The sequence below is a fragment of the Musca domestica genome, unplaced genomic scaffold (genome assembly GCF_030504385.1).
Source record: "Musca domestica strain aabys unplaced genomic scaffold, Musca_domestica.polishedcontigs.V.1.1 20, whole genome shotgun sequence".
Taxonomy (NCBI): Eukaryota; Metazoa; Arthropoda; class Insecta; order Diptera; family Muscidae; genus Musca; species Musca domestica.
This window is the reverse complement of record NW_026712250.1, coordinates 14,232,521-14,256,069: the sequence shown is the minus strand read 5'-3', so window position 1 is coordinate 14,256,069 and position 23,549 is coordinate 14,232,521. Positions and strand designations below refer to the sequence as shown.

General features: G+C 36.8%; 3 protein-coding genes across 3 annotated transcripts in view; 1 reads left to right on the top strand and 2 right to left on the bottom strand.

Annotated features, from left to right (window-relative positions):
* Positions 1 to 272: 272 nt before the first annotated feature.
* Positions 273 to 16,043, bottom strand: LOC101887374 (uncharacterized). Its single transcript, XM_059122544.1, has 20 exons — positions 14,727 to 16,043; positions 14,362 to 14,646; positions 14,199 to 14,306; positions 13,264 to 14,139; positions 12,831 to 13,200; positions 11,396 to 11,994; positions 11,269 to 11,340; positions 10,656 to 11,216; positions 10,499 to 10,597; positions 9,530 to 10,387; positions 9,016 to 9,470; positions 6,875 to 7,511; positions 6,489 to 6,704; positions 5,360 to 6,421; positions 5,263 to 5,288; positions 4,610 to 5,036; positions 4,490 to 4,540; positions 4,244 to 4,435; positions 512 to 1,853; positions 273 to 451 (listed from the first exon to the last, which is right to left on the bottom strand). The coding sequence occupies exons 1-19, from the start codon at positions 15,713 to 15,715 to the stop codon at positions 656 to 658; spliced, it is 9,081 nt and encodes a 3,026-aa protein (XP_058978527.1). The 5' UTR covers positions 15,716 to 16,043; the 3' UTR covers positions 273 to 451; positions 512 to 655.
* Positions 16,044 to 17,314: 1,271 nt separating this feature from the next.
* LOC101901340 (2-methoxy-6-polyprenyl-1,4-benzoquinol methylase, mitochondrial) lies at positions 17,315 to 18,547 on the top strand. The gene is made up of 3 exons (XM_005175642.4): positions 17,315 to 17,572; positions 17,645 to 18,063; positions 18,123 to 18,547. Exons 1-3 carry the CDS (start codon positions 17,395 to 17,397, stop codon positions 18,423 to 18,425), a joined length of 900 nt encoding a protein of 299 aa, XP_005175699.1. The 5' UTR covers positions 17,315 to 17,394; the 3' UTR covers positions 18,426 to 18,547.
* A 2,276-nt stretch (positions 18,548 to 20,823) lies between these two features.
* The window catches only part of LOC101901503 (protein strawberry notch), a 44,171-nt gene continuing 41,445 nt past the window's right edge, over positions 20,824 to 23,549 (bottom strand). The window contains exons 11-14 of the mRNA XM_059122504.1: positions 21,845 to 23,487; positions 21,644 to 21,782; positions 21,164 to 21,530; positions 20,824 to 21,101 (exon numbers count right to left, since the gene is read on the bottom strand). Of these exons, the coding sequence (XP_058978487.1) occupies positions 20,868 to 21,101; positions 21,164 to 21,530; positions 21,644 to 21,782; positions 21,845 to 23,487 (2,383 nt within the window). The 3' untranslated portion in view covers positions 20,824 to 20,867. The remainder of the gene's footprint in view (positions 21,102 to 21,163; positions 21,531 to 21,643; positions 21,783 to 21,844; positions 23,488 to 23,549) is intronic.

Below are 23,549 nucleotides of genomic sequence, written 5' to 3'. Positions count from 1 at the left end.
CTCAAAAATTTAAAATTATTAGAATGTTTTTTCTAATATCCTTATAACATGTTTTAGAATACTCCAATAAAAATATTGAAAAGCCGGGTTCGAATGTACTTGGTTTTCCTTAACATAGGTTTTGGGGTCCTTTCAATATCTGAAAGAAATTAAAGAGACTTTTGAATATTCCTCAATCTAAATTTTTATTTTATTTAGATTTACAGTTTGGTTTTTTCTTTCTCTCTAGTTATATCTGCCTTTGGTAGCCTCTAAATATTTTTAGATTATATTTTAAAAGTCATTCAAAGTCAAAATTCAATATTTTGTTGTGGGTTTATTTAGTATTTTATTGGGGAAGACCCGTAGGAATTCTCTACCAAAACCCCTTGGCAGTGATTGATTAGTATATTAATATTGGCTTGGGTATTGCTTTCCTTTAGGCCCTTAAATGTCCACTCAGTCACGCTATCTAAAAATAAAAGGCAGAAAATCGTTTTGAATCTAAAAGATATTTTATTTTTAAACTTACCAATTGCTTAAAAAATAGAGAAGTTTCCAAATCTGTTTTCATTGCTTGGAAGATTCTTTAGTTAATATCCTTTTAATAATTTTTTTGAATTGAATATTTTGTTAAATAACTAAACGATCTGCAATATTTCAATATATCATCCTTTTAAGATTCTTTCATTCCCAACGATTCATTTGCCTTTTCAATTTCCTCTCCATTATATTTTTCATCTCCCTCTCGCTTGCCATCTTCTCCATCCAGTTGCTTCATGGACATCTTATAATGTTCTATCAAATGTTTGCGCAATTCCGAATTATACTTAAATGCCATGGGACACTCATTGCACAAATAGGTCTTCTCTCCCAGATGAATTCTTAAATGCTTCGTTAAATCTCCACCCACCGCATAGGCCTTACTGCAATATTTACATTTGTATGGCTTCTCTCCGGTATGGGTACGCATGTGCCGCTTCAGATGATATAAAATTGCAAATGTCTTCTGACATTGGTCACATTTGTGCGGTCTCTCGCCGGTGTGCAAACGCTTATGTTCCAACAGAGAATAGGCCCGTGAAAAACGAAACCCACAAATATCACAGATGTGAGGTTTATAATTTGTATGCGTTGCCCGATGTTTCCTCAGGTCGGAACCACATTTAAAACGTCTTGGACATTCGGGACAGGAATATGTTGCCTGTCCCGCATGTCGGGTCATGTGTTCACTTAGATTACTTGAACTGCGAAAGGTTTTGCCACATTGAGGACACAAATAGGGACGCTCTCCGTTATGGCTACGCATATGTTTCTCCAGGGAACTTTTGTATTTGAAATCCCGTTCACAGATCTCACAAAACAGTGGTTTCTTCTTTCGACTGTGCCGTTGTTTCATGTGTTTGACCAAATGATGGCGCACCACAAATGTTTCTTTGCATTTGTCACACGTGAACTTCTCGGCCTGGGGATGTTCCGCGTTGCTGTGCTTTATCAGTGAGCGTATGGATTCGTAGGAATTGTGACAAATTTCACAGGTGATTGCCTGGCGATGTCTTAGCTTTTGATGCTCCTTCAATAGGCTGGGAGTACGGAATCGTTCTGAACATTTCAGGCAAGAAACGTCTTCATCATTGATGGAGTCATTGGGGGTTTTATAGTCTAGTTCTTCGGTTTCCTTGTGTCGTTTGCTCTTGTGATTATTCAAATATTTGGCTGAGGAAAAGCTACGCTTACAAATATCACATTGATGGGGTTTGTTTTCCAAATGGCTGGAAAGATGATGTTTAAGGGGAATACTTCTATCGAAGACCATGTCACACAGTTCACAGGGAAAAGTTTTGATATTTTTGCCATTACTTGTAGGGATGGGTCTGAAAATAGAAAAAACAAAAGGTTTTAGTGGATAGAATTATTTTTCATCAAAAATTGTTAAACCCGGCCTATTTTTAGATATGGCCCCCATTCGACCTAACCTCAATTTTTCGGTATATTGTCGATTTAAGTCAAATTTTCCAATCGAATTTGTTAAAATTTGGTATTTGAGGTTCTTAGAGGATAAGAAATTTTCTTCACAAAAAATTCTGAACATCAGTCCATTTTCTCATGATGCTCTCACACACCCTAACCTCCAATTTTCGGTATTTTGCTAATATTAGCCAAAGTGCCCAATCGAATTTGCTAACATTTGTTATTTGAGGTTCTTAGAGGATAAGAAATTTCCTTCACAAATAAATCTAAACATCGGTCCATTTTCTCATGTTGCCCTCACACAACATAACCTTAAATTTTCGGCATTTTGCTAATATTAGCCAAAGTGTTCAACTGAATTTGCAAAAATTTGGTATTTAAGGCTCTTAGAGGGTAAGAAATTTGTTTCAGAAAAAATTCTAAACATCGGTCCATTTCTTATGTTGCCCTCACACAACCTAACCTCAAATTTTGGGCATTTTGCTGATTTTAGCGAAGTTTTTGAACAGAATTGAATGAAATTTGATATTTGATGTTCTTAGTGCATGGAAATCTTCTTCACCAAAAATTACTAACACCGCTATATTTTCTGATGTGACCCCCATTAGACCTATCCTCAATGTATCGATATTTTGCTAATATTAGCCAAAGTGTCCAACTGAATTTGCTAAAATTTGGTATTTAAAACTCTTATAGGGTAAGAAATTTTCTTCAGAAAAAATTCTGAACGTCGGCCCCATTTCTAATGTTTCCCTCACTTAACCTAACCTCAAATTTACGGTATTTTGCTTATATTAGCCAAAGTGTCCAATTGAATTTGCTAAAATTTGGTATTTAAGGCTCTTAGAGGGTAAGAAATTTGTTTCAGAAAAAATTCTAAACATCGGTCCATTTTCTTATGTTGCCCTCACACAACCTAACCTCAAATTATCGGTATTTTGCTGATTATAGGCAAGTTTTTCAACAGAATTGTATGAAATTTGATATTCTTAGCGCATGAAAATTTTCTCACCAAAAATTACTAACACCGCTACATTTTCTTATGTGGTCCCCATTCGACCTAACCTTAATTTTTCGATATTTTGCCTATTTCAGATATAATTTTTAACAGAATCAGCTAAAATCTTACATATGAAGCTCTTAATGCATGGACATTTTAATCAGCAAAAATTATTAACACCAGTAAATTTTCTGATGTAGCTCCTCTAATACCTAACCTCAAATTTTTTGGTATTTTACATATTTTAGCCAAATTTTCCAACCGAATTGGCTAACATTTGTATTTGGGGTTTTTAGTGTATGAATATTCTCCTCACCTAAAATTTTTACAACCGGTCTACTTTCTGGACCCCACACAAGTTAACCTCAAATTTTCGGTATTTCAATGATTTTTGTCTAATTTTCCAAACAAATTGGCTGAATTTGGTATTCTTAGTAGATATAAATGGTCTTTACCAATTATTAACATTGGTCTGTTTTCTGATATGGACCCCACACAACCTAACCTCCAATTATCAATTTTGTTACTGATTTTAACCGTATTTTCCAACTAAATTTTCTACAATTTGGTATTTGAAGTTCTTATTGGATATAGAACTTGCTCCCACAAAAGTGATTAGTACCGATTAACTTTCTAATAGGGACCCCACACAACCTAACCTCCAATTTTAGGTATTTTGATGATTTTTGTCTAATTTTCCAAAAAAAAATTGGCTAGAATTTGTTTTATGGGATTCCTAGTGGATATAAATGGTCCTCACCAAAAATTATTAACACCGGTCTATTTTCTGATATGGACCTCACAAAACCCAACCTCCAATTTTCGGCATTTTGCTGATTTTAGCCGAATTTTCCAACTAAATTTACTAGAACTTAGTATTTGGAGTTCTTATTGGATATAGAACTTGCTCTCACCAAAAATGATTAGCACCGGTTAACTTTCTGAAAGGGCCACATTCAACCTAACCCCAAATTTTTGGAACTTTACTCATTTGTGGCAAATTGTCCAATCGAATCTATTGAATTTAGCTAATTATAATTCTAAGTAGATAAATATTTTATGAGTCAAATCGGTTCATATTTTGATATGAATCCCACACAAGGGTTCCTTCAAATTTGCGAATTTTAAAAATTTGCGCCCGAGTTTTAGTCGGTATGTATTCTTCTTGCAAAAACGTGTGACTATGGATCCACTTTTATGCATAATCCTTCTATATCTTCAGAGAAGTCGCAAAGACTCGATTCCCATTTGGGTCCTCATTTAGAATACTCACATCTGTATACGTGTACTTACATCTCGGTCTCCAATATATCGCTTTTCACGCCACCAAGTTCGTCCTTGGCCGCTTCAGTTGCAAATAGTTCCTCTGGATTTGTGGGTTCTTCTTTGTTTTTACGTTTCCTTTTGACATTTAATGATTTTCCAAATTCCTGAGTGGTTTTACGAAACTTATAAGAAGATTTCGGACTAGAAGTTATGTGGGATCTAAAAAGAAAGCACCTTAACTAAATTCCTTCATATTTTGCAGAAAACACATACCTCCTTGTTAGACGCAACTCCCTTTCTTTTAAAACACTCAGCGTTTCGTTACTAAAAAAACACCAGGACAAGGAGAAAATTGAAGAAAAATCTCAAAAAATCCTTATTCATCTTGACTACCTTGAATCCGAATCACTGACATTTGCTGTCACATCCTCCCTGTCCAATGAATCCACATCACATTTTATTATCGCCTCTACATTATCATCCCCATCCACAGTTTCCAACTTCATAACATCGCCCTCCATTAGGGGATCCCATAATGGATTGTTGTTTCCAAAGAATTTCCGCTTTAGTTGTTGATCTGTGGCAATACATTGCCTTTGAAATTTGTAACCCGTTAAAAGTTTCTCCAGACATCTTTGACAAATAAATTGGGAAAATTGTTGATTTTCTTTGATTTTTATTTCCGGCACAATTCCATTTAACATTTCCAAAATTAGATATTCTTCGTATCTATCATTTAGATTATATTTACTGTCGCCGGTCAAACAAGTTCTGCAGTTGTTGGACGATTTTAAATCTGCAGGCATTTTTGTATTGTTTTAATTTGCAAAAAAAAAAAATATTTCATTTCTTTTTGCAAGGATTTGTGTGTTTATCAAAAGTTACATCTGTTGGCACAGTTTTATCGACGGAAAGAAGTTTTTGTGGGAATGGGTGGAAAGAAAATAAACCTATTTCCTTCCACACTCACCTCCCTTTTCTTTCATGGGGGTTGATTTTATTAGCGGTAAATATGAATAACGGTAATACAGTGCATAACTACCTACCCTTGCTATCTTTGCTAAAATAGTAACTAATTTAAAAATTTTAAATTATTTTATGAAATATTCCTTTATTTCTTACGTATCCTTTTCCACATTCCCTTAATCCTTGACATTATTTGCTACCACATCCCCTTTTTCGTGGCCACTCGAATTTTTCGCTCTAAAATGTTCCAACAAATGTTTGCGCAATTCCGAGTGATATTTAAATTTCTCAGGACATTGATTGCACATGAAGGTCTTCCCACCCATATGAAGCCGCAAATGCTTGGTTAAATCCCCACCACCAGCAAAGGCTTTGCCACAGTGTTCACATTTATAGGGTTTCTCTCCGGTATGGGTACGCTTATGCATTTTCAAATTATATGAAATTGCAAAGGTTTTGCCACACTCTTCACATGTGTACGGCCTTTCGCCGGTATGCATGCGTTTGTGTTCCATCAGGGAATAGGCCCGCGAAAAACGAAAACCACAAATATCACATTCATGCGGCCGGTTGTTCGTGTGAGTTGCCTTGTGTTTCCTTAAATCTGCCCTACATTTAAAAGTCTTAGGACATTCCGAACATGGATAGGTGGCCTGGGTGGCATGTCGCGTTAGATGCTCCCTTAGATTACTGGAATTTCGAAATGTTTTGCCACACTGCGGACAGAGATATGATTTTTGGATATTGTGACTTAGCATATGTTTTTCCAGCGAACTTTCATATTTATAGTCCTTGTGGCATATTTCACAAATTAGTTCATCCTTTTTATGCAGCTGTCTCATGTGTTTTTGTAGTTGTTGTCTTAAAATAAAAGTTTGCTTACACACAGTGCATTCATATGTCTCGGCCATGGGATGTAGTGATTTCATGTGTCTTATCAAGGGTCGCATGGATTCGAATGCCTCTTCACAAATATCACAGACCATATCCTTGGGCATTTTCCTATGGGATTTTTCGTGTTCCTCAAGTAATTCGACAGACTCAAAATGCTCCAAGCAATTGGAACATGGAAAATCGCCTGTATTCGATTTTTGCAAGGCTATGTGGTCCGCTTTTTTATCATTGGCAGGGGAATCTTCTTTTGCATTGCAATGTTTTTTTCTTTTGTGATTGCTAAGATGTTTTTCTCGTGAGAAACATTGTTTGCAAATATCACATTCATAGGGTTTGGATGGGATTCTGGAAATATGACAATGCAAATGATAAATAAGACTAGCATTTCTCATTAATATGTTGGTATACTTACTGATCTTTTACTTCCGATTCTCTTTCTTCACAGAAGTCTTCTAAATGTTCCTCAGATAGAAATGATTGTTCCAACTCCTGGCTTGTCTCCAAGCATGTTTGTTCTTTAGCATCTTCAACAGTTTGACCTTTGCTTTTCCTTTTGCAATTCGAAAAATGGTGTTTTTTCAAAGACCCATTCATTTGTTCACGGTCCAAGACAGATGGAATCTGTTTGCTAATATAAAAAATAAAACCAAAATATTAATTAATATATATTGGTATATGGCCAGATCAGATCTCAACTCGAAACCGGTTTGTCCCTTTCCATGTACCTTTTATTACTAAAAAGCAAACAAAAGAACAATAAAAAATCCTTTACTTATGTTATCATTTGATTTGCCTTACCTTGAATCTGATTCATCGTCTATGTCAATGTCATTCCCCTCTCTGTTAACATCTTCCGGGCAGTCTTCCTCATACTTGACCAAGATCTCAACTTTATTCAATATTTCATATTCATTATTATCAGTATATTCGTTACTATCCTCCAACTTCATTTCATTCTCCATTAAAGGATCCCATATGGTATTGCCTTTAGCCAGCAATCGAAGCTGGCGATCTGTTTCAATACAAAGCCGTTGGAACTTATAGCCAATCAGAAGTTTATCTACACAAACTTGACAAATCCATGTGGAAAACTCTCCATCCGTATCGAGACTGATTTGGGGTACAACACTAACAAACATTTCCATAATGTTGTAATTATCTATATAGTCGGTGAGTTCATACGTGACACTTGCTTCCATGCAGGTCCTACAATTGTCATTGATCCTGTTCTTTGCATCGGCGGACACTTTGTTTGCTTGTTTCAAAGACATTATTCTCTGCCAAACATTAGATACATCCAAAGGATGGAAGAAACAAGATAATTGAATGATTTGTAGGGATTGTGGAGATAGCCCCCCTTTAATGCATTTATGTTGGGGTAACACCAAAATAAAAGACGTTCCATACGAGCAAATAAGAAGGTCAAAGCAAAACGCTCGATAAAAAAGCAAAATCTTCATCTCTATTGTTTACGAATGAGTGTAATGCATAAGCCCGAGAGACACTGATGTTTGTTTACGAATGGAACATGAAGACAAGGCAAGTAAATGTATAATTCACAATAGAGTTGGAAGACATTATTATCGACAAACGAATAACAGGAGGGTTATTATTTTGTCTGAAATAGAATGAAATAATTTGTACCATTTATAGACCAATAGATCACACAGCATTGGGTGTAAACGAAAATCCAATGATTTGTAAAAACTTGTACATTTGTAGGTTTTCATTCGTTCATTCACTGCGCGCCAAGAAGACTACTTTTGACAATAAACTAGTAATTTTTGCACTATTGTGATTTGACTCCCTTTTAATTTCAAGTCACAATATGTCTGTTGGCTTAAAAGCCATGGAACAAGGTAGATCTGCCTTGCCATGGACAATACGAATAAAATCAGCTGGCCTTATGTGTAAGATATTGAACTAGTTCCACGGTTCATTTTAATGAATGTTCCAAGTGATACCGTTGTCCTCATATCTCATTCGTAAACAAACAAGAGAGGTTCTCGGCATTTTGTATTCCACTCATTCGTAAACAACAGATATGGAGATTTTGCTTTCAGCTTACTTTTATCGAGCGTTATGTTTTGCCTTTCTTATTTGTTCATTTGGGACGTTTTTGATTTTGGTGTGACCAAAACCATGTTTGTTTAGCGAAGGAGGGGGTATTCACACCATCAAGTGGGATTGGAATGACCTGGACGAGCCGGACTTTTTGTAAGATTTTATAAAAAATAAATATTTTGACCAATAATAAAGGAAGTTAACATATCTTCGTCAAAACTAAGAAAATGCCGCACCTGTATAAGTGAGAATGAATACGACACCAACCTTCAAATTGTCGACTATATCGAAGAAGAGGAGGCTAAAATCATTGATATGCTGGATGAGATTGTACCAGAAATAAAAGTCAAGGAGGACAATTGTCTCGACATATTTGTCAAGATTGTGTTGATAAGACAGGACATAGGTTCCAGCACCTATGCATAGTATGAAATAAACATCTGCTGGCATGCCTCAACAATTTTGGATCTAGGGAGATAACGATGCGGAGCAAAAAGAGGAAATTGCTAATGAGGAGCTGGATCCCTATCCTCTGACAGCTGAAGTTGACTTAAAGTTAAAGCAAGAACTAGAGATTAGTGATACATATAAGTCAGACATAAGTACAAAGGAATTAGAAAATAGTTTGCAATCGGACAGTGATTGGTGGGAGGATGGGGTGAATGACTAAGCAAGTGTTATGGAGAAAACTAATTTAGCTTCTCCCTTTAAAATAATTTTCCATACTATATATTTCAAGCTGCTTATTTTTGTGTCTGAATTAGTTTTCTATATTTTTAATTGTTATACAAAATAATTTGTATGTCCTTTAACAAAATAGTTCTTACATAATATACCTTACACTACAATATATAGCCATATTGAGTGTTGATCTTAACTAGCTACAGGAGAAGATGTGTGATTTGAAGAACTTGCCATGGATAACATTAACTGTTCGCTGCCTGTTGTATGACAGGTAGTTGTAGCTTCTAGCATTGGTAATTGCAACGAGGGATGAGATTCTTCTGTTAATTGCAAATCATTTTGCACATTTTGTGGTTCTTCTTTTGCAAATTCTTGAGCCTGTTCATTGGGGACTTCCTGCGTTTGTTGTGCCAACGATTGTTGGGAACTTTTATAATGTTCCGATATGTGATGACGCAGTTCTGATTGATATTTAAAAGCCATTGGACATTCGGTACACATGTAGGTATTTTCACCAACATGCGTTCTCAAATGTTTGGTCAAATCTCCACTTTCGGCATAGGCACGATCACAATATTTACATTTATATGGTTTCTCGCCGGTGTGCGTGCGCATGTGCCTACGCAAATGATATACTATGGCAAAGCTGTAAGGGGAAGGAGGATTTAATAATTCAACAATAGTCTTTCGATTTCGTCAACTCACGTCATGTTACACTCATCACATTTAAATGGCCTCTCTCCCGAATGAAGCAGCTTGTGTTTCTGCAAGGAATAGGATCGGGTAAAACGTGAACCACATACATCACAAACATGAGGTTTGGCATTCGTGTGCGTCGATGTGTGTTTGCACAAATCCGAACGACAATTAAAACGACTTGGACACTCCGGACATTGATATTTCTTCAGACCAAAATGTCGTTCCATGTGTTGCCTCAAATTACTGGCACTCCTAAAGGTTTTACCACACTGTGGACAAAGATAGGGAGATTCACCACTATGGGTGCGCATATGCTCTTTCAGTGTGTTGGTGTAACCAAATTCCTTTTCACAAATGAGACACACCAAATTCTTATTACCCTTGTGTCGGTTCAAATGCTCCAGCAGATGGGCATGTAGTACAAAAGTCTTTTCACATTGATCACATTTATGTTTCTCCACCTCGGGGTGTTTGTTGGTGATGTGTTCGGTTAGGGAACGCACAGACATGAAATTACGTTCACACACCGTGCAGGGGTAATTAACTTCGGAGGTGTTGCGCGTGTGAATTTGACGGTGGGCCGAGAGGGAGGCTTGTTTTTCAAAACGCCTTGGACAGTCGGGACATTTGAAGCCATCCGGCCGAGTTTGCATCATAAAAGTTGTGGCATTGTCATTTTCATGTTGTATCATATGGATCCTCAGCAGGTTGGGGGTGACAAAGCGATATTTACAGATATTACAGGCATGTGGTCGGTCCATGGAATGTACTGGCATGTGGCGTTTTAGACGGTATGGGCGGTCAAAGAATTTACCACAAACCCCACAGGGGAAGTTGCCATTTCGACGGTTACGTGCACTGGGTCTGAAAGTATAGTTTGCAGTTTTTTCACCAGAATTAAGTCAATTTAAAGGAAGGAAAGGGGGACAGCAATACATTTTACCTTAAAAACAATTTTGTGGTGTGGTGACTTACTTTTCAACTTCTCCAATACCCGTATCCACAAAATCCATATCTGGATTATATACGGGTTTGGGGCGTCGTTCTTTTCCAGTGCCTTCTTCTTCCTCATCGCTAAAAAAGGGGTTTTAAATTGTTATTACTCTTTCAAAATAAAAAACATCAAACCTACTCTGTATCCTCATATACCCCATCCTGATCAAACCACTCATCATTGGGCTCATCATAATCCTCCAACGCATCGAATATTTGAGGGGTAATTTCAATTTCATGTTTTACACCATCAACGGCAGCCATTTCATTGGAATTTGATTCCAATAACTTATCACCACTGGAGGACGGGGTCTTCTTGTTTTCATTTTGCATTTCCTCTGGATTATCCTCTTCCTTGATTTTGTTTAATTTACCCAATGGCCTTCCCCGTTTTTTGGCATTCGGATTATGGATGACCATGTGTTGGGATAGCGATAATTTTTTCCAAAACGTTTTCGAACAAATAGGACATTCAAATTCTTCGCCCTTATCAAACATCTCCTTGTGATTTAGCTGCATGTGGGACCGGTAGGTCTTCTCCTTGGCAAAACTCAATTTGCAAATATCACAGGGAAATGCACGATTCAGTTCATGTACTCGGCTGTGTCGTTGTAAATGCGACGGAGTAGTCAATAATTTGCCACAAACAGTACAGGGATAAGGTGGACCTTTTGATTTTCTTCCGGGTTTCCCGCGTTTCCTAAACAATAAGAAGTGTTATTCGTGGATTTTATGTACTCTGCTTTTCATACCTTTCGCCATCCTTATTCTGATTTTTAGTCTTTTGCAACCTTCTTTGCTTTAACACCGACAGCTTCTCATTGCTGGAAATAAAGTTTGTTAAAAATTAGAGTAAAGATTTAATTTTAAATATATTACCTGGAATCTGTGTCACTGCCGCTATCATTTTCCTCCGTAACACTTGCCTTGGCATCCACCCCATCCTCTCCCCAATCACTATCCGAGTTCAAACTATTTTCTAATTCCTTTGTACTTATGTCTGACTTATATGTATCACTAATCTCTAGTTCTTGTTTTAACTTTAAGTCAACTTCAGCTGTCAGAGGATCAGGATCCAGCTCCTCATTAGCAATTTCCTCTTTTTGCTCCGCATCATTGGCTCCCTTAGATTCCAAATTGTTGAGGCATGCCAGCAGATGCTTATTTGATTCTATGCATAGCTGCTGGAATCTGTGTCCCGTTAGCAATTTGTCAACACAATCTTGACAAATATATCGAGACAGTTGGGTCTCCTCCTTGACTTTTATTTCTGGTACAATCTCATCCAGCATATCAATGATTTTAGCCTCCTCTTCTTCAATGTAATCGACAAGTTGAAGGTAGGTGTCATTTTCATTCTCACTTAAACATGTACGGCATTTTCTTAGCTTTGACGGAGACATGTCGCCACTGGGGAGGAGTTTGCGGTTGTTCAATATTTTTATATTTTTAAGAAATCCTTCAAAAAGTCCAGCTCCCTATCTGGTATCCAATCCCCACTTCTATCGCCATATTGGCTTTCTGTAACACCGAAATAAAAAACGTTCCAAACGAACAAATAAGAAAGGCAAAACATAACGCTCGATAAAAGTAAACTGAAAGCAAAGTCTCCATATCTGTTGTTTACGAATGTGTGTAATACAAAATGCCGAGAACCTCTCTTGTTTGTTTACGAATGAGAAATGAGAACAATGCAAGTAATTTGACAATTCACAATGGAGTTTGAAGACATTGTTATCGACAAACAAATAACAGAAGGGTTGCCATTTTAGCGTCTAATAAGAAAAGAACAAAGTATAATTGGTGTGTTCGTTACTCAATAATGATCTATTAATAGGTCACACAAAAGCTAACTCCAATGCCGTCGAATTACAATATAAACAATATAAGGTTATACGATGGCCCACAATATTTGATTAACAGTAAGTAAGATAGAGAGACAGAAGGTGGAGAGCAATTTTGATAGTTAAGTTGTTGACAGTTTGGAAATTCTTACTGGGAAACATTCCTTTGGAACTGCAAGAATATAAAAGTTTTCACAACGATAACCGATTTTCCAATGATGATATCGGAAAAAATTGCAAGACTAGACGATTCTTGCATGTTATGGAACAGAGGATATGTCATATAATTTGACAAAGTAAATTACAGAAAATGCAGAGTTGGGAATGCTAATTTCACCATGACTAAAGCAAAGACTTTTTAAATATATACTGTATAGAATACTTTTTACACTATTTATATTATATATGTTAATATATATTTGTAATTTGTGTTAGGTGCTTTGATTTTCTTCTTTCCATTATTCTTTTGATAAGTATATCACTTGTTGCAATTGTAATTGTAGTTCATTCTCATTGGAATCTTCTACCGTTTCATTTGACTGCTGCTGCTGCCCATTTATATCGGGCATTCGTTCTTCTTCCTTTTCCTCTTCTTCTTCATCCGATTGACGATTCGTTTTCTGATAATGCACTTCCCAAATGTGTTGGCGCATTTCTGCAAGATATTTAAAGGCCATTGGACATTCCGTACACATGTAGGTTTTTTCACCCACATGTGTCCGCAAGTGTTTATTCAGATCCCCCTTCTGGGCATAGGCACGATCACAATATTTACATTTATGTGGTTTCTCGCCGGTGTGGCTGCGACAATGACTACGCAGCTTAATAATGGTATTAAAACTGAAAGAAATAATTTTTAAAAATATATAGCGATTCCTTGGACATTCAAAAGAAAACACTTACGCCATATTACATTGATCGCATTTATAGGGTTTTTCGCCGGTGTGATTTAATTTGTGCAACCTTAATGTGGTGCCTCTGGTGTAACGTGAGCCACAAACATCACAAACATAAGGTTTTACATTTCTATGCGTCAAACTGTGATTGTACAGATCAACGCGACACTTGAAACGACCGGGACACTGTGTACAGGCATATTTTTTCTTGCCCGAATGGCGTTCCATGTGCTGGCTCAAGTTGCTGGCAGAGGTCAATGTTTTGCCACACTCTGTGCAAAGGAATTGGTTAGCCATGTTATATGAACGCATATGATCCTCGAGCGCTGCCTTATTGTGCAGGACCTTTTCGCAAAATACACATATAAAGTTCTCAATACCCCGGTGACGATTCAAATGTTCCTGCAACATGGCATGCAAAACAAATGTCTTTTCACATTGATTGCACTGGTACTTCTGCATCTCGGGATGATCCTTTGAAATGTGTTCTGTCAGCGATATTAGGGTCTTAAAGTGCTGTTTACACTCCTTGCAGGGATACACAATGCCCGTTTTTTTGATCTCACTATCGGATTTTAATTCTATATTTTTACGTTTGTGCATAAGAGTGCGGTGAATTCCTAATGACTTTCTCGATTGAAATCGTCTGGTACAGTTGGGACATTTGAATCCTTCGGATTGTTTATCGGCATCAGCATTTTCGTGTTTTAGCAAGTGGCGCCGAAGTTGGTAAGGGGACACAAACCTGTATAAACACAAGGGACAAGCGTATGGTCTGTCCGGGGAATGCAGTGGCATGTGTCGTTTTAAACAATATGGACTACCAAGAATTGTACCACACACATCGCAAGGATAATGGCCTCTTATGTAAGTTCGCCTGGGTCTGAAAAACTTGTATGTTTTTAAATGTGCACCTATTGGGTTGAAATTGTCGTTTGATACTTTTCAACTTCACCTATGCCAGTATCGACAAAATCCACATAGGCTTCACTTTTGGAGTCATCGTCAACCTTTTGTTCCAAGTGGTTTTTGTCCCCCTCCTCATTTTTTCTATAAGACACATATGTGTTTTAATTTGATCAGAAAAAAACCTACCTCAACCTACTCCTCATATTCACCAGTATCCAAATGCCCCTCATCATCTGCAGGATTTTCCCCAGTTCCCTCGCCTTTTGCATCGGGCTCATCAGGAAGTTGTATATTATGTCGTGAAAGCATGTGACAACGATATCGTCGCTCTGTATCGAATCGCAGTTTACATATGAAGCAACGGAATGGACCATTCTTGTCATGCAATATAATTTTATGTCTCCGCAAACAATTGGCTCTGTTGAAAGATTTCCCGCATATATTGCAAGTGAAAGGCTTATCTCCCTTGGTTTTTCCTTGCCTTCGTTTCACGGTGATGGTGTGTAAAAAAACAAAAGTGTTCTCTAATTTTATTCCACAACAAAAACGCCAACAACTTACTTGACTTTCTTCGGAGTGGTGGACTTATTCACTTGACTTGCACTGACATATGGAAGAAGTTCTTTGTTTCCAACTTCACCCGTCGATTCTGTTTCGTTTTCTAAATGTTCCTCCCCCGTCGCTTTATTTGTAATAATTTCATCTTTTATAGAAATTATTTTACCCCTCTCCTCAAGTCTATTGGGCCGAGATTTACATCTAGTGCGGTTATGGGACTTAGAGTGTAAGACAAGTGATGATTTTTCCCAGAATATTTTCGGGCAATCGCGACATTGAAATGTACGTGTCCTTGACGAACGTTTATGATTGAACATGTGGCGGTGATAGGCCTTCTCCGTATCAAAGGAATATTTACACCGACTACAGTGAAATGGACGTATGGGATCGTGTAACTTGCTGTGCCTGCGCAAATTGGAGGCATTACTAAAGGTACGGTCGCATGTACTACATGCATGTACCAATTTCGATTTTTTCCTTTTCATTGTCACCTCCAGCAGAACATCTGTGAGGTCGGTGCACGTTGTTGTTCCCTCCTCCTCCTCCTCCTGTAGTTTCTCCTCGTCGTCATTGAAGCCCGTATCAAATGACAATTGTATTTCTTCAGTTTTTATATCACAAATCTCATCATTACTGTCTTCTTTTTTCACATTGCAAACAACTTCTCCTTTTAGAGATTCCAAACCCGTTGGCATTTCTCCTCCCCCCTGGAGGGCACTTTCAATCGCTGCAACACCGAGCAAATGCCTATTAGATTCTATGCATAGCTGTTGAAATCGATAACAATATAGCAATTTGTTGATACATTCCTGACAGATCTGCTGGGAAAAGCCATTATCTGTCTTTACGTTTAGTTGTGGCACAAATATATCCAAAATGTCCAAGATTTTAGAGTTCTCTTCTTGGACATAGTCGTTGAGTCGAAAGTATTGAATGTTTTCATTTTCACTTAAGCATGTGCGGCATTTAGGAACTCTGCTCGCCGCAGACATTTCCACTTTGAATATATGTTTATAATTTGGTCTTAAACTGACCTAGGGCTGTCGTCCCATGAGTTCCAATCACGTTCAGGAGGAGCCGTCTAGTCCAAAATAGAATACCGATAGTGGAGGTTTCCTCTTCCGAGAGAACTCTTCCTTCCTTGCTGACAGGAGTTGAGAGTTGGTTGTCGTCTCTGCTTCAAGCGCGTTGGAAACAAAAATGAAAAACGTCCCAACGAAACGAATATGAGGGCCACAAAGGAATACCCGATAAAAAATAAACAGAAAGCAAAGACTCGGGGTACTCTGTTGTTTACGAATGAGTGTAATGCGTAACGCCCGTGTAACCTGTTGTTTACGAATGAGACATGAAAAAATTGAACAAATTCACTAAAAGAGCCCGGAACTAGTGTGTTTTAGGATGAACAGCTGATGATAATGTTGACATTCAATGTGAATGATTAACATAATCTTAGAATTATTAGGGTACGATCAGGCTGAGCAAATATTTAAACCAAAATTGTTTTCCCATATTTGACATATTTTACTGAACAAATGTGAAATTCATACAGAGTTGATTTGATGTTCACATTACAGTCAAGTATCTGACAAATTTTGTTTGTTCAAACAGTCATTAAACTGTGTCAGACACAGCTGTGGGATGTTTGAGATATATTCACATTGTTAAAATATATATTTGCAAATGAAATTTTTGATCAAACTGTGAGGGAACATAATTTTATTTTACCGAGATTAGTAGAGAGAGATTGAAAGAGAGGCATGAAGAGAAATTGGAGTTTCGTGTATTATTTATTTTGGAGAAGGCAAATAAAAGACCAAATGTCTAGGAATAGGAATATGAGTGCTTTTTCAGAATTTTTGAATGTTTGCATGTATGTAGGCACATTTGCAAAATCAAATCAAGGCAGGGTAGCGTGGAATTTTTTTTTACAAAATAATCCAAAATGGAGAAAGTTATTAAATTTATTTAGAAAATTTTGATAAGGACAATGCGGATAATATTTGGCGGTCAGATTATGAAACTTTGAACTTTTTCGTTAATTTTTTGCCAAATGTGACCTTATCTTTATTGTCATGTTCTAACCATGGTTGAAGAATACAGGTTATCGCCTCGAAACAGCTGCTGGGACAATGAATTGTCAAACTAAATTTGAAATTGAACATTTTGAATGAAAAGTTATTCAAATTCGTAAAAATTGTTGAAATATTAATATCATAATAATCTCCAATTGGCGTCGTATAACAAAAAATATATAAAATAATCTATTTTTGAAAAAAAATCTCTCTAATCTCTCAGTAACTCAGTTTGTTGTTCACTGGCCGATTACGTCTTTTATTAAGATTAATGAACTAGTTCTTCGTTCCCCATGTTGAACAACAAAGGAAGAACAAATGTGAACTGGTTCAGATACTCTCTTTAGAGAAACTTTTATTTGAATGTGTTCAGTTTTCCTCATGTCTCATTCGTAAACAACAAGTGTCCCTCGGGGATTTTGCTTTCTGTTTCTTTTTTATCGGGTATTCCTTTGTGGCCTTCATATTCGTTTCGTTGGGACGTTTTTCATTTTTGTTTCCCACGCGGTACATTTCATAACTTCATCTATATAGACTGACTATATAGACCTCCTGATAACCCTGATAACTGGACGTAACTTGGACTATATAGAAACATGAATATAACACGTAATTTTTGTTTAAATCAGTTGAAACAATGTCAACGCAGATTTGCGGCTCCATCAATTCGATGGCAGACAACACAGGCTACATCAAATCAAACCACATCCAACGAGGAGGGTACGACACATTTTGGTTTCCAAACCATTAAGGAAAGTGAAAAGGTGGAGAAGGGTAGGTAATTGCAAACACATGTTTCCAAGGATGATAATTGCGGTTGATAACTGTTTTATTGCGACTTTACAGTCCACAAGGTCTTTGAAGATGTTGCCAAATCCTACGACATCATGAACGACGCCATGTCGATGGGAATACATCGTGTATGGAAGGATATATTTATTGAACGTTTGGGACCACAACATGGCACCTGTCATTTGGATATGGCTGGCGGTACGGGCGATATTTCTTTTCGTTTTATCAAATATCTACAGAACCAGGCCAACCCCAAGGGTCTGAAAAGTCATGTCACTGTGTCCGATATTAACCAACACATGTTGAATGTGGGCGAAGAAAGAGCCAAGAAATTGGGTTTAACCGAGGAGAAATTGTCAAATATGTCCATTGAGTGGAAATGTGCAGATGCCGAGAATTTGCCGTTTGCCGATAATTCCTATAACTCGTATACAATTGCATTTGGTATTCGAAATTGTACACATATTGATAAGGTATGTGGGGGGAGGTGATTTTAAGAGACCAAATTGTAATGTCTTGTAATTTTCCATAGGTCCTTAGTGAAGCCTATCGTGTCTTAAAACCTGGCGGTCGTTTCATGTGCCTGGAGTTTAGCCATTTGAATAGTAACACCTTGCAGTGGATTTATGATCAATATTCCTTTAATGTTATCCCACCCATGGGCCAAATATTGGCCGGCCAATGGCAACCCTATCAATATTTGGTCGAAAGTATACGAAAGTTTCCCAAACAAGAAGATTTCAAGCAAATGATTGTTGATGCTGGCTTCAGTATGGTGCGCTATGAAAATTTAACATTCGGCGTTGTTAGCATACATTCGGGATTTAAGTTGTAGGGGTGGTAGCTGTGTAAGTTGGGTGATAGAACAATTAGTGAAAAACGAAACGTAGAGTTATGGTGTGTTGACCAAAAACCAAATAAGAATAAAAACATTTTGTTTGTGTATTTTTATTTCAATATTCATTGTTTTATTTTGCTTGGTTTCTTTGTTGTTAAATTAATGTACAATTACATTAAACATAAAGTTGTTTTTTTTTTTTTTTTTGCAATTTTCTCCTCATTTTTTTTATTTCTTTACGAAATTTTCTACAAAACTACATGTTACAAACTACAAAAAAAGTGCTTAAAAATATATGTTTTTTAAGAAATAATTTTAAAAATCAAATAAACCTATGAATTCTTTTGTTTTTATGGTGGAGAACAATAACATAAATAAAATTTATTAATTCGGCATAAAATAATAATAATAAAATATGGAAAAGAAAAAAGGAGGAAAAAACAAATGTCGATTCTTATTGTTGTAGTAGGTAGGTAGGTGTGTTTTTATAAACTTGGAAACAAAAAACGATAACGAAAAAATATTTTTATATATAAATAAACAATAAAATAAATTAATTCATTACCAATATGTTGGGGGGATTTATGTCGTACTGTTGGAATTGTATCTGTTTAATCGTACTTTGGATCTTTTAAGAGTTTGAGCACTAAATCAAATCCATTTTTGATATGCCAACTTTAGAAATAAATTAAAAGGAAAATTCAAAATATTTCATGACAAATTTAAAAAATTTGGCTTAGGAAATATTTGCTTCATTTCAAACAAAGTAAAACACTAGAAATTTTCCATAAAAATTGACAACAAATTTGAGGTTATGTTTCCCGAAATTTGAGGTTATGTTTTCCTTTTCTATTCAAAATTTGTTATTGGTGATATTTCCCACAGAAATTATCTAAAAAATATCGTTTTTTCGCTGTTCGTGACATTTATTATAAAAAAAAGGACGATGGTAACATTTTTCTAAAGAAAAATTTCCATTGGTGGCATTTTTTTAAGGAAAAATAATCATTTTTGAAAATTTTCTATAGAAAAATCACCATTGGTGACATTTTTCTATAGCAAAATAACCATTGGTGACATTTTTCTATATAAAAATTTCCATTGTTGAACTTTTTCTATAGAAAAATTTCCATTGTTGAACTAGAAAAATTTCCATTGTTGAACTTTTTCTATAGAAAAATCCCCATTGGTGGCATTTTTCTATAGAAAAATCCCCATTGGTGACATTTTTCTATAGAAAAATCCCCATTGGTGACATTTTTCTATAGAAAAATCCCCATTGGTGACATTTTTCTATAGAAAAATCCCCATTGGTGACATTTTTCTATAGAAAAATCCCCATTGGTGACATTTTTCTATAGAACAGGTCCCATTGGTGACATTTTTCTAAAGAAAAATAGTCATTGGTGATATTTTTCTATAGAAAAATTTCCATTGGTGACATTTTTCTATAGAAAAATTTCCATTGGTGACATTTTTCTATAGAAAAATTTCCATTGGTGACATTTTTCTATAGAAAATTAACCAATTTCCATTGTTCAAATTTTTCTATAGAAAAATTCCCATTGTTCAAATTTTTCTATAGAAAAATTCCCATTGGTCACATTTTTCTATAGAAAAATTCCCATTGGTGACATTTTTCTATAGAAAAATTCCCATTGGTGACATTTTTCTAAAGAAAAATTCGCATTGGTGACATTTTTCCATAGGAAAATTTCCATTGGAGGCATTTTTCCATAGGAAAATTTCCATTGGAGGCATTTTTCCATAAGAAAATAAATATTGGAGACATTTTCCATAGAAAAATAATCATTGGAAACATTTTTTTGTGAAATTTTGTAAAATGTGTTACTCAATCTCCAATAAAGTTCCAAAGTAAATGTGATTGATATTTTATTTATTTTGCTTCAAATATTCAGAATTTTATTTGAATTTGAAAATTGTTTTCATTTCTGATGAGTTGTTTTAAATGTTATTACTATTATTATTATTATTTATAATTAAGTATTATAATTAAATATTAATTATAATTAATTATATGTATAGGTATAATTATAAAAGTCATATATATATAAGTTGTTGGTTTTGTTGTAGGTTTAATTTTTTTGTTTGCTATTTTTTTTGGATTTTGTTTTTCATAAAAAAAATAATAGCAATCATCATGTTTTGTAAAAAGGAAAGGAAAAAAAAAGAAAAGAAAAACTTAAACGAAAAATTAAAGTCCATAAATTAAGCGTCGTTTTGGTTTGTTGTTGTTGTTGTTTTTTGTTGGGTTCACTATTTGAATTTCCATGTGTTTTGTTGTACAACTTAAAATTGTATGCTTTCTAACCCAGGTTCTTCACAGTACTTTCTAAGAAAACTAAAGTACAATATCTTTGTTTTATATTTCTGGCTTTGTTTGTTTGTTTGTTGTGTGTCTTGTGTTTTGTTGTATTTTTAGAAGTTCACTTCTTCAACTCGATCCGCATCAGACTTAAGATCTTGTAGTAAAAGCTCATGACATGACTTGGGTATAAGAGTGCCAACAATTTTTTCACCCTCTGTGGTTTTCATGCGAATAACTTGCATTTTGTTGTTGGCATTACGCATGGCCAGAATTTGCTCCACGCGGGCCCATACCGATAATACCGAACCGGCCAAGACATTATATAAACGCTGGCGTAAACCAACCTGGAAAGGATCAAGATTTATTAATACAAAATTCCAAATTGATATGAAAATCCAAAACTCACCTCACACTCGGAACCCATGCTAACATTACGACAATTGCCATTCCAATAGGCATGCGAGCAAGTATTCACCGAGGCATCATATTGTTCGGTCCAGTGTTTTTCGGCCTCTGACATTGTGACCTTTTTGTATTTCTTTTCAATTTCGGCCAATGATTCATGGCGTACCTGCAAGCCCGTATTGGGACGATAGATTTGGAACATGATATCTTTTTTACTTGGCTTGCCGCCACCCTCTTTTTTCTTGCTGGCCTGCAATTGATTTTGGGGCTGGCTTTCCAATTCCACGGCCAAGATGGCGGTGCGTTTATTGTTGCGCACCTGATGTGACAAATAGAAGCCCTCATGTTCACCAATTAGATCGGCATATCTAAAATAATTAAAAAAAAGCAGATCAATTAAAACACCATGAAAATCATGACAAAACAAAAAATGTCTGGCTCTGGGAATTCGTTTAGAATTCTATACGTTACTACTACGCACTTCTCAATTGCCTCCTGCCAAATCATGCCTCTCTCCACGCGCACTGTGTGCAGCTCAGCTGGGGCCTTGCCTGTGGCATGCTTGCGTATAAAACGCACCAATTTCACACGGGTAACATTCTCTCCTGCGGCACCCAAATCTGAAAAAACAAACATCCATTATTACTTTAATCAAAAAATGATTTTCAGCTATAAAACCCACCCAAAATACCCAAATCGAAACGCCCATTCTTGCGCGCCTGATTTATAATGGCCGTCAGGGTATCGGTGAAATATTTGAACAGACGATTTTGCAAATCCACCGGCATTCCCAGTATCCTATTCAAAAACTTGGATATATTATTATAGTCCTTGTCGAGACTCAGCAGTCCGGGTGTTGTCTCGCTTTGCACAATAATACCCACACCCACCAGGGCATTGGCAACGTCCTTAAAGAATTCACCCTGATAGTCGGTGGGCGGTGGCACCAAAGGCTGTTCATAGCCCATGATGGCCTTCATCACAGTTTCGAGGGCCGTGCGGCCGTATTTGTTATCAATATTGAATTGGGAAAGATCTCGCGTTTCGGTGGCTCGCCGATCACCATGGGTCAGGGCTCCCAGCGATTCCAAACGTTTGGCCACGGTCGAGGCAAAACGTCGTTCACCAGCCAAATCAGAGATAAGGAAAATATATTCGGGGGCATTGACCTGATTCGAACGATGGGTGCGACCAAACTGTTGGATGGCACGATCAGCAGACCAGGGCAGTTCCAGGGTGATGTGGACACGTCTTCTTTGATTCCTCACCCGGCGATCACTTTGCAATGAAATACCGCTGGAGGCTGCCTCTGAAATAATGGCCACATCTTTGGTGCCATCCATGAAACGTTGCTTCTCGGTAATGTTCAAAGTTTCCAGGGGTACATCTGACTCGGAACGTGATTCATATTGTATGGAGCCATCATCCGACTGGACCACCCGACCTTTGCGACCTGTCATTTCGGCCACATTATCCGGGCCGCCCAGCTCATCAATTAACTGGTCCAATGTGTTGGGTGGCAAACGTTCTCCCAGCAATTCTATTTTCCTCAGCAACTCTTCCTTCATGGAGCATGCCTTTTCAATGGCATCTTTGGGCGGTGGACCATAATTCAGTTTGACGCCATGCACCCCAATGGGTGTCACTGTGCCCTTAAGCTCCTGCTTTTTTTGCAACAAATCTTGAATCTTGTCCTGTGTTGAAATGGGGACTTTCTTTTTGGGTGGCGAAATGTTAAAGCTATTGCTCAGCGTTGAAGAAAAGCTATTATGGTTGGCCAATGTGGAGGAGGAGGAACTGGCCTTTGTTAGCGCACTGGCAGATGCTGAAGATGATGACGATTCCTTGGCCTTTGCCTTCTTTTTCTTCTTCTTTTTGGCTCGAGCCAACCAGGGATCTGTGTCTGAATCAGAACCACTTGCTCCAAAGGGATTAAAATCAGATTCCGAATCATAGCTATCAGTGTGATTGCCCGTATCTGAATCCTCAGATTCGGAATTCTTGACATCTGAATCATTATTTGATTCCTTGTCAGAATCTTTATCCTCGTCCTCATCATCATCATCGTCGTCATCATCATCCGAATTATTATCCCAGGAATTTTTGCGAGATTTTTTACTATTGCCCACATCGGATCTTGAAGATTTACGCTTGTTCGCCGAGGTGGAGGAGGCATCATTTCTGTGTCTATTCGCGGCCTTGACTTCGGCAATGATCGATTGTATGGATTTACGACTTTCTGGTTCGGACAGGCCCAAAATGCGATTAATGCGATTGCGATCGGGGGCTGGGAAATGCTTTTCGACAAGGGATTGGAAAACACCCCTGCAAATGCAAACAAAATTGGAATTTGAAATAGAGATAATGAAATCAGAATAGAAGAGCAA

Coding starts and splice junctions, on each gene's coding strand:
- LOC101887374 (XM_059122544.1), bottom strand. CDS start 15,715: ATGTCTGCGGCGAGCAGAGTTCCTAAATGCCGCACATGCTTAAGTGAA. Junction 14,307..14,361: donor GATACTGGTGAATATGAGGA/GTAGGTTGAGGT, acceptor TGTGTCTTATAG/AAAAAATGAGGAGGGGGACA. Junction 13,201..13,263: donor TGCGATCAATGTAATATGGC/GTAAGTGTTTTC, acceptor TATTTCTTTCAG/TTTTAATACCATTATTAAGC.
- LOC101901340 (XM_005175642.4), top strand. CDS start 17,395: ATGAATATAACACGTAATTTTTGTTTAAATCAGTTGAAACAATGTCAA. Junction 17,573..17,644: donor AAGTGAAAAGGTGGAGAAGG/GTAGGTAATTGC, acceptor GCGACTTTACAG/TCCACAAGGTCTTTGAAGAT. Junction 18,064..18,122: donor ATTGTACACATATTGATAAG/GTATGTGGGGGG, acceptor AATTTTCCATAG/GTCCTTAGTGAAGCCTATCG.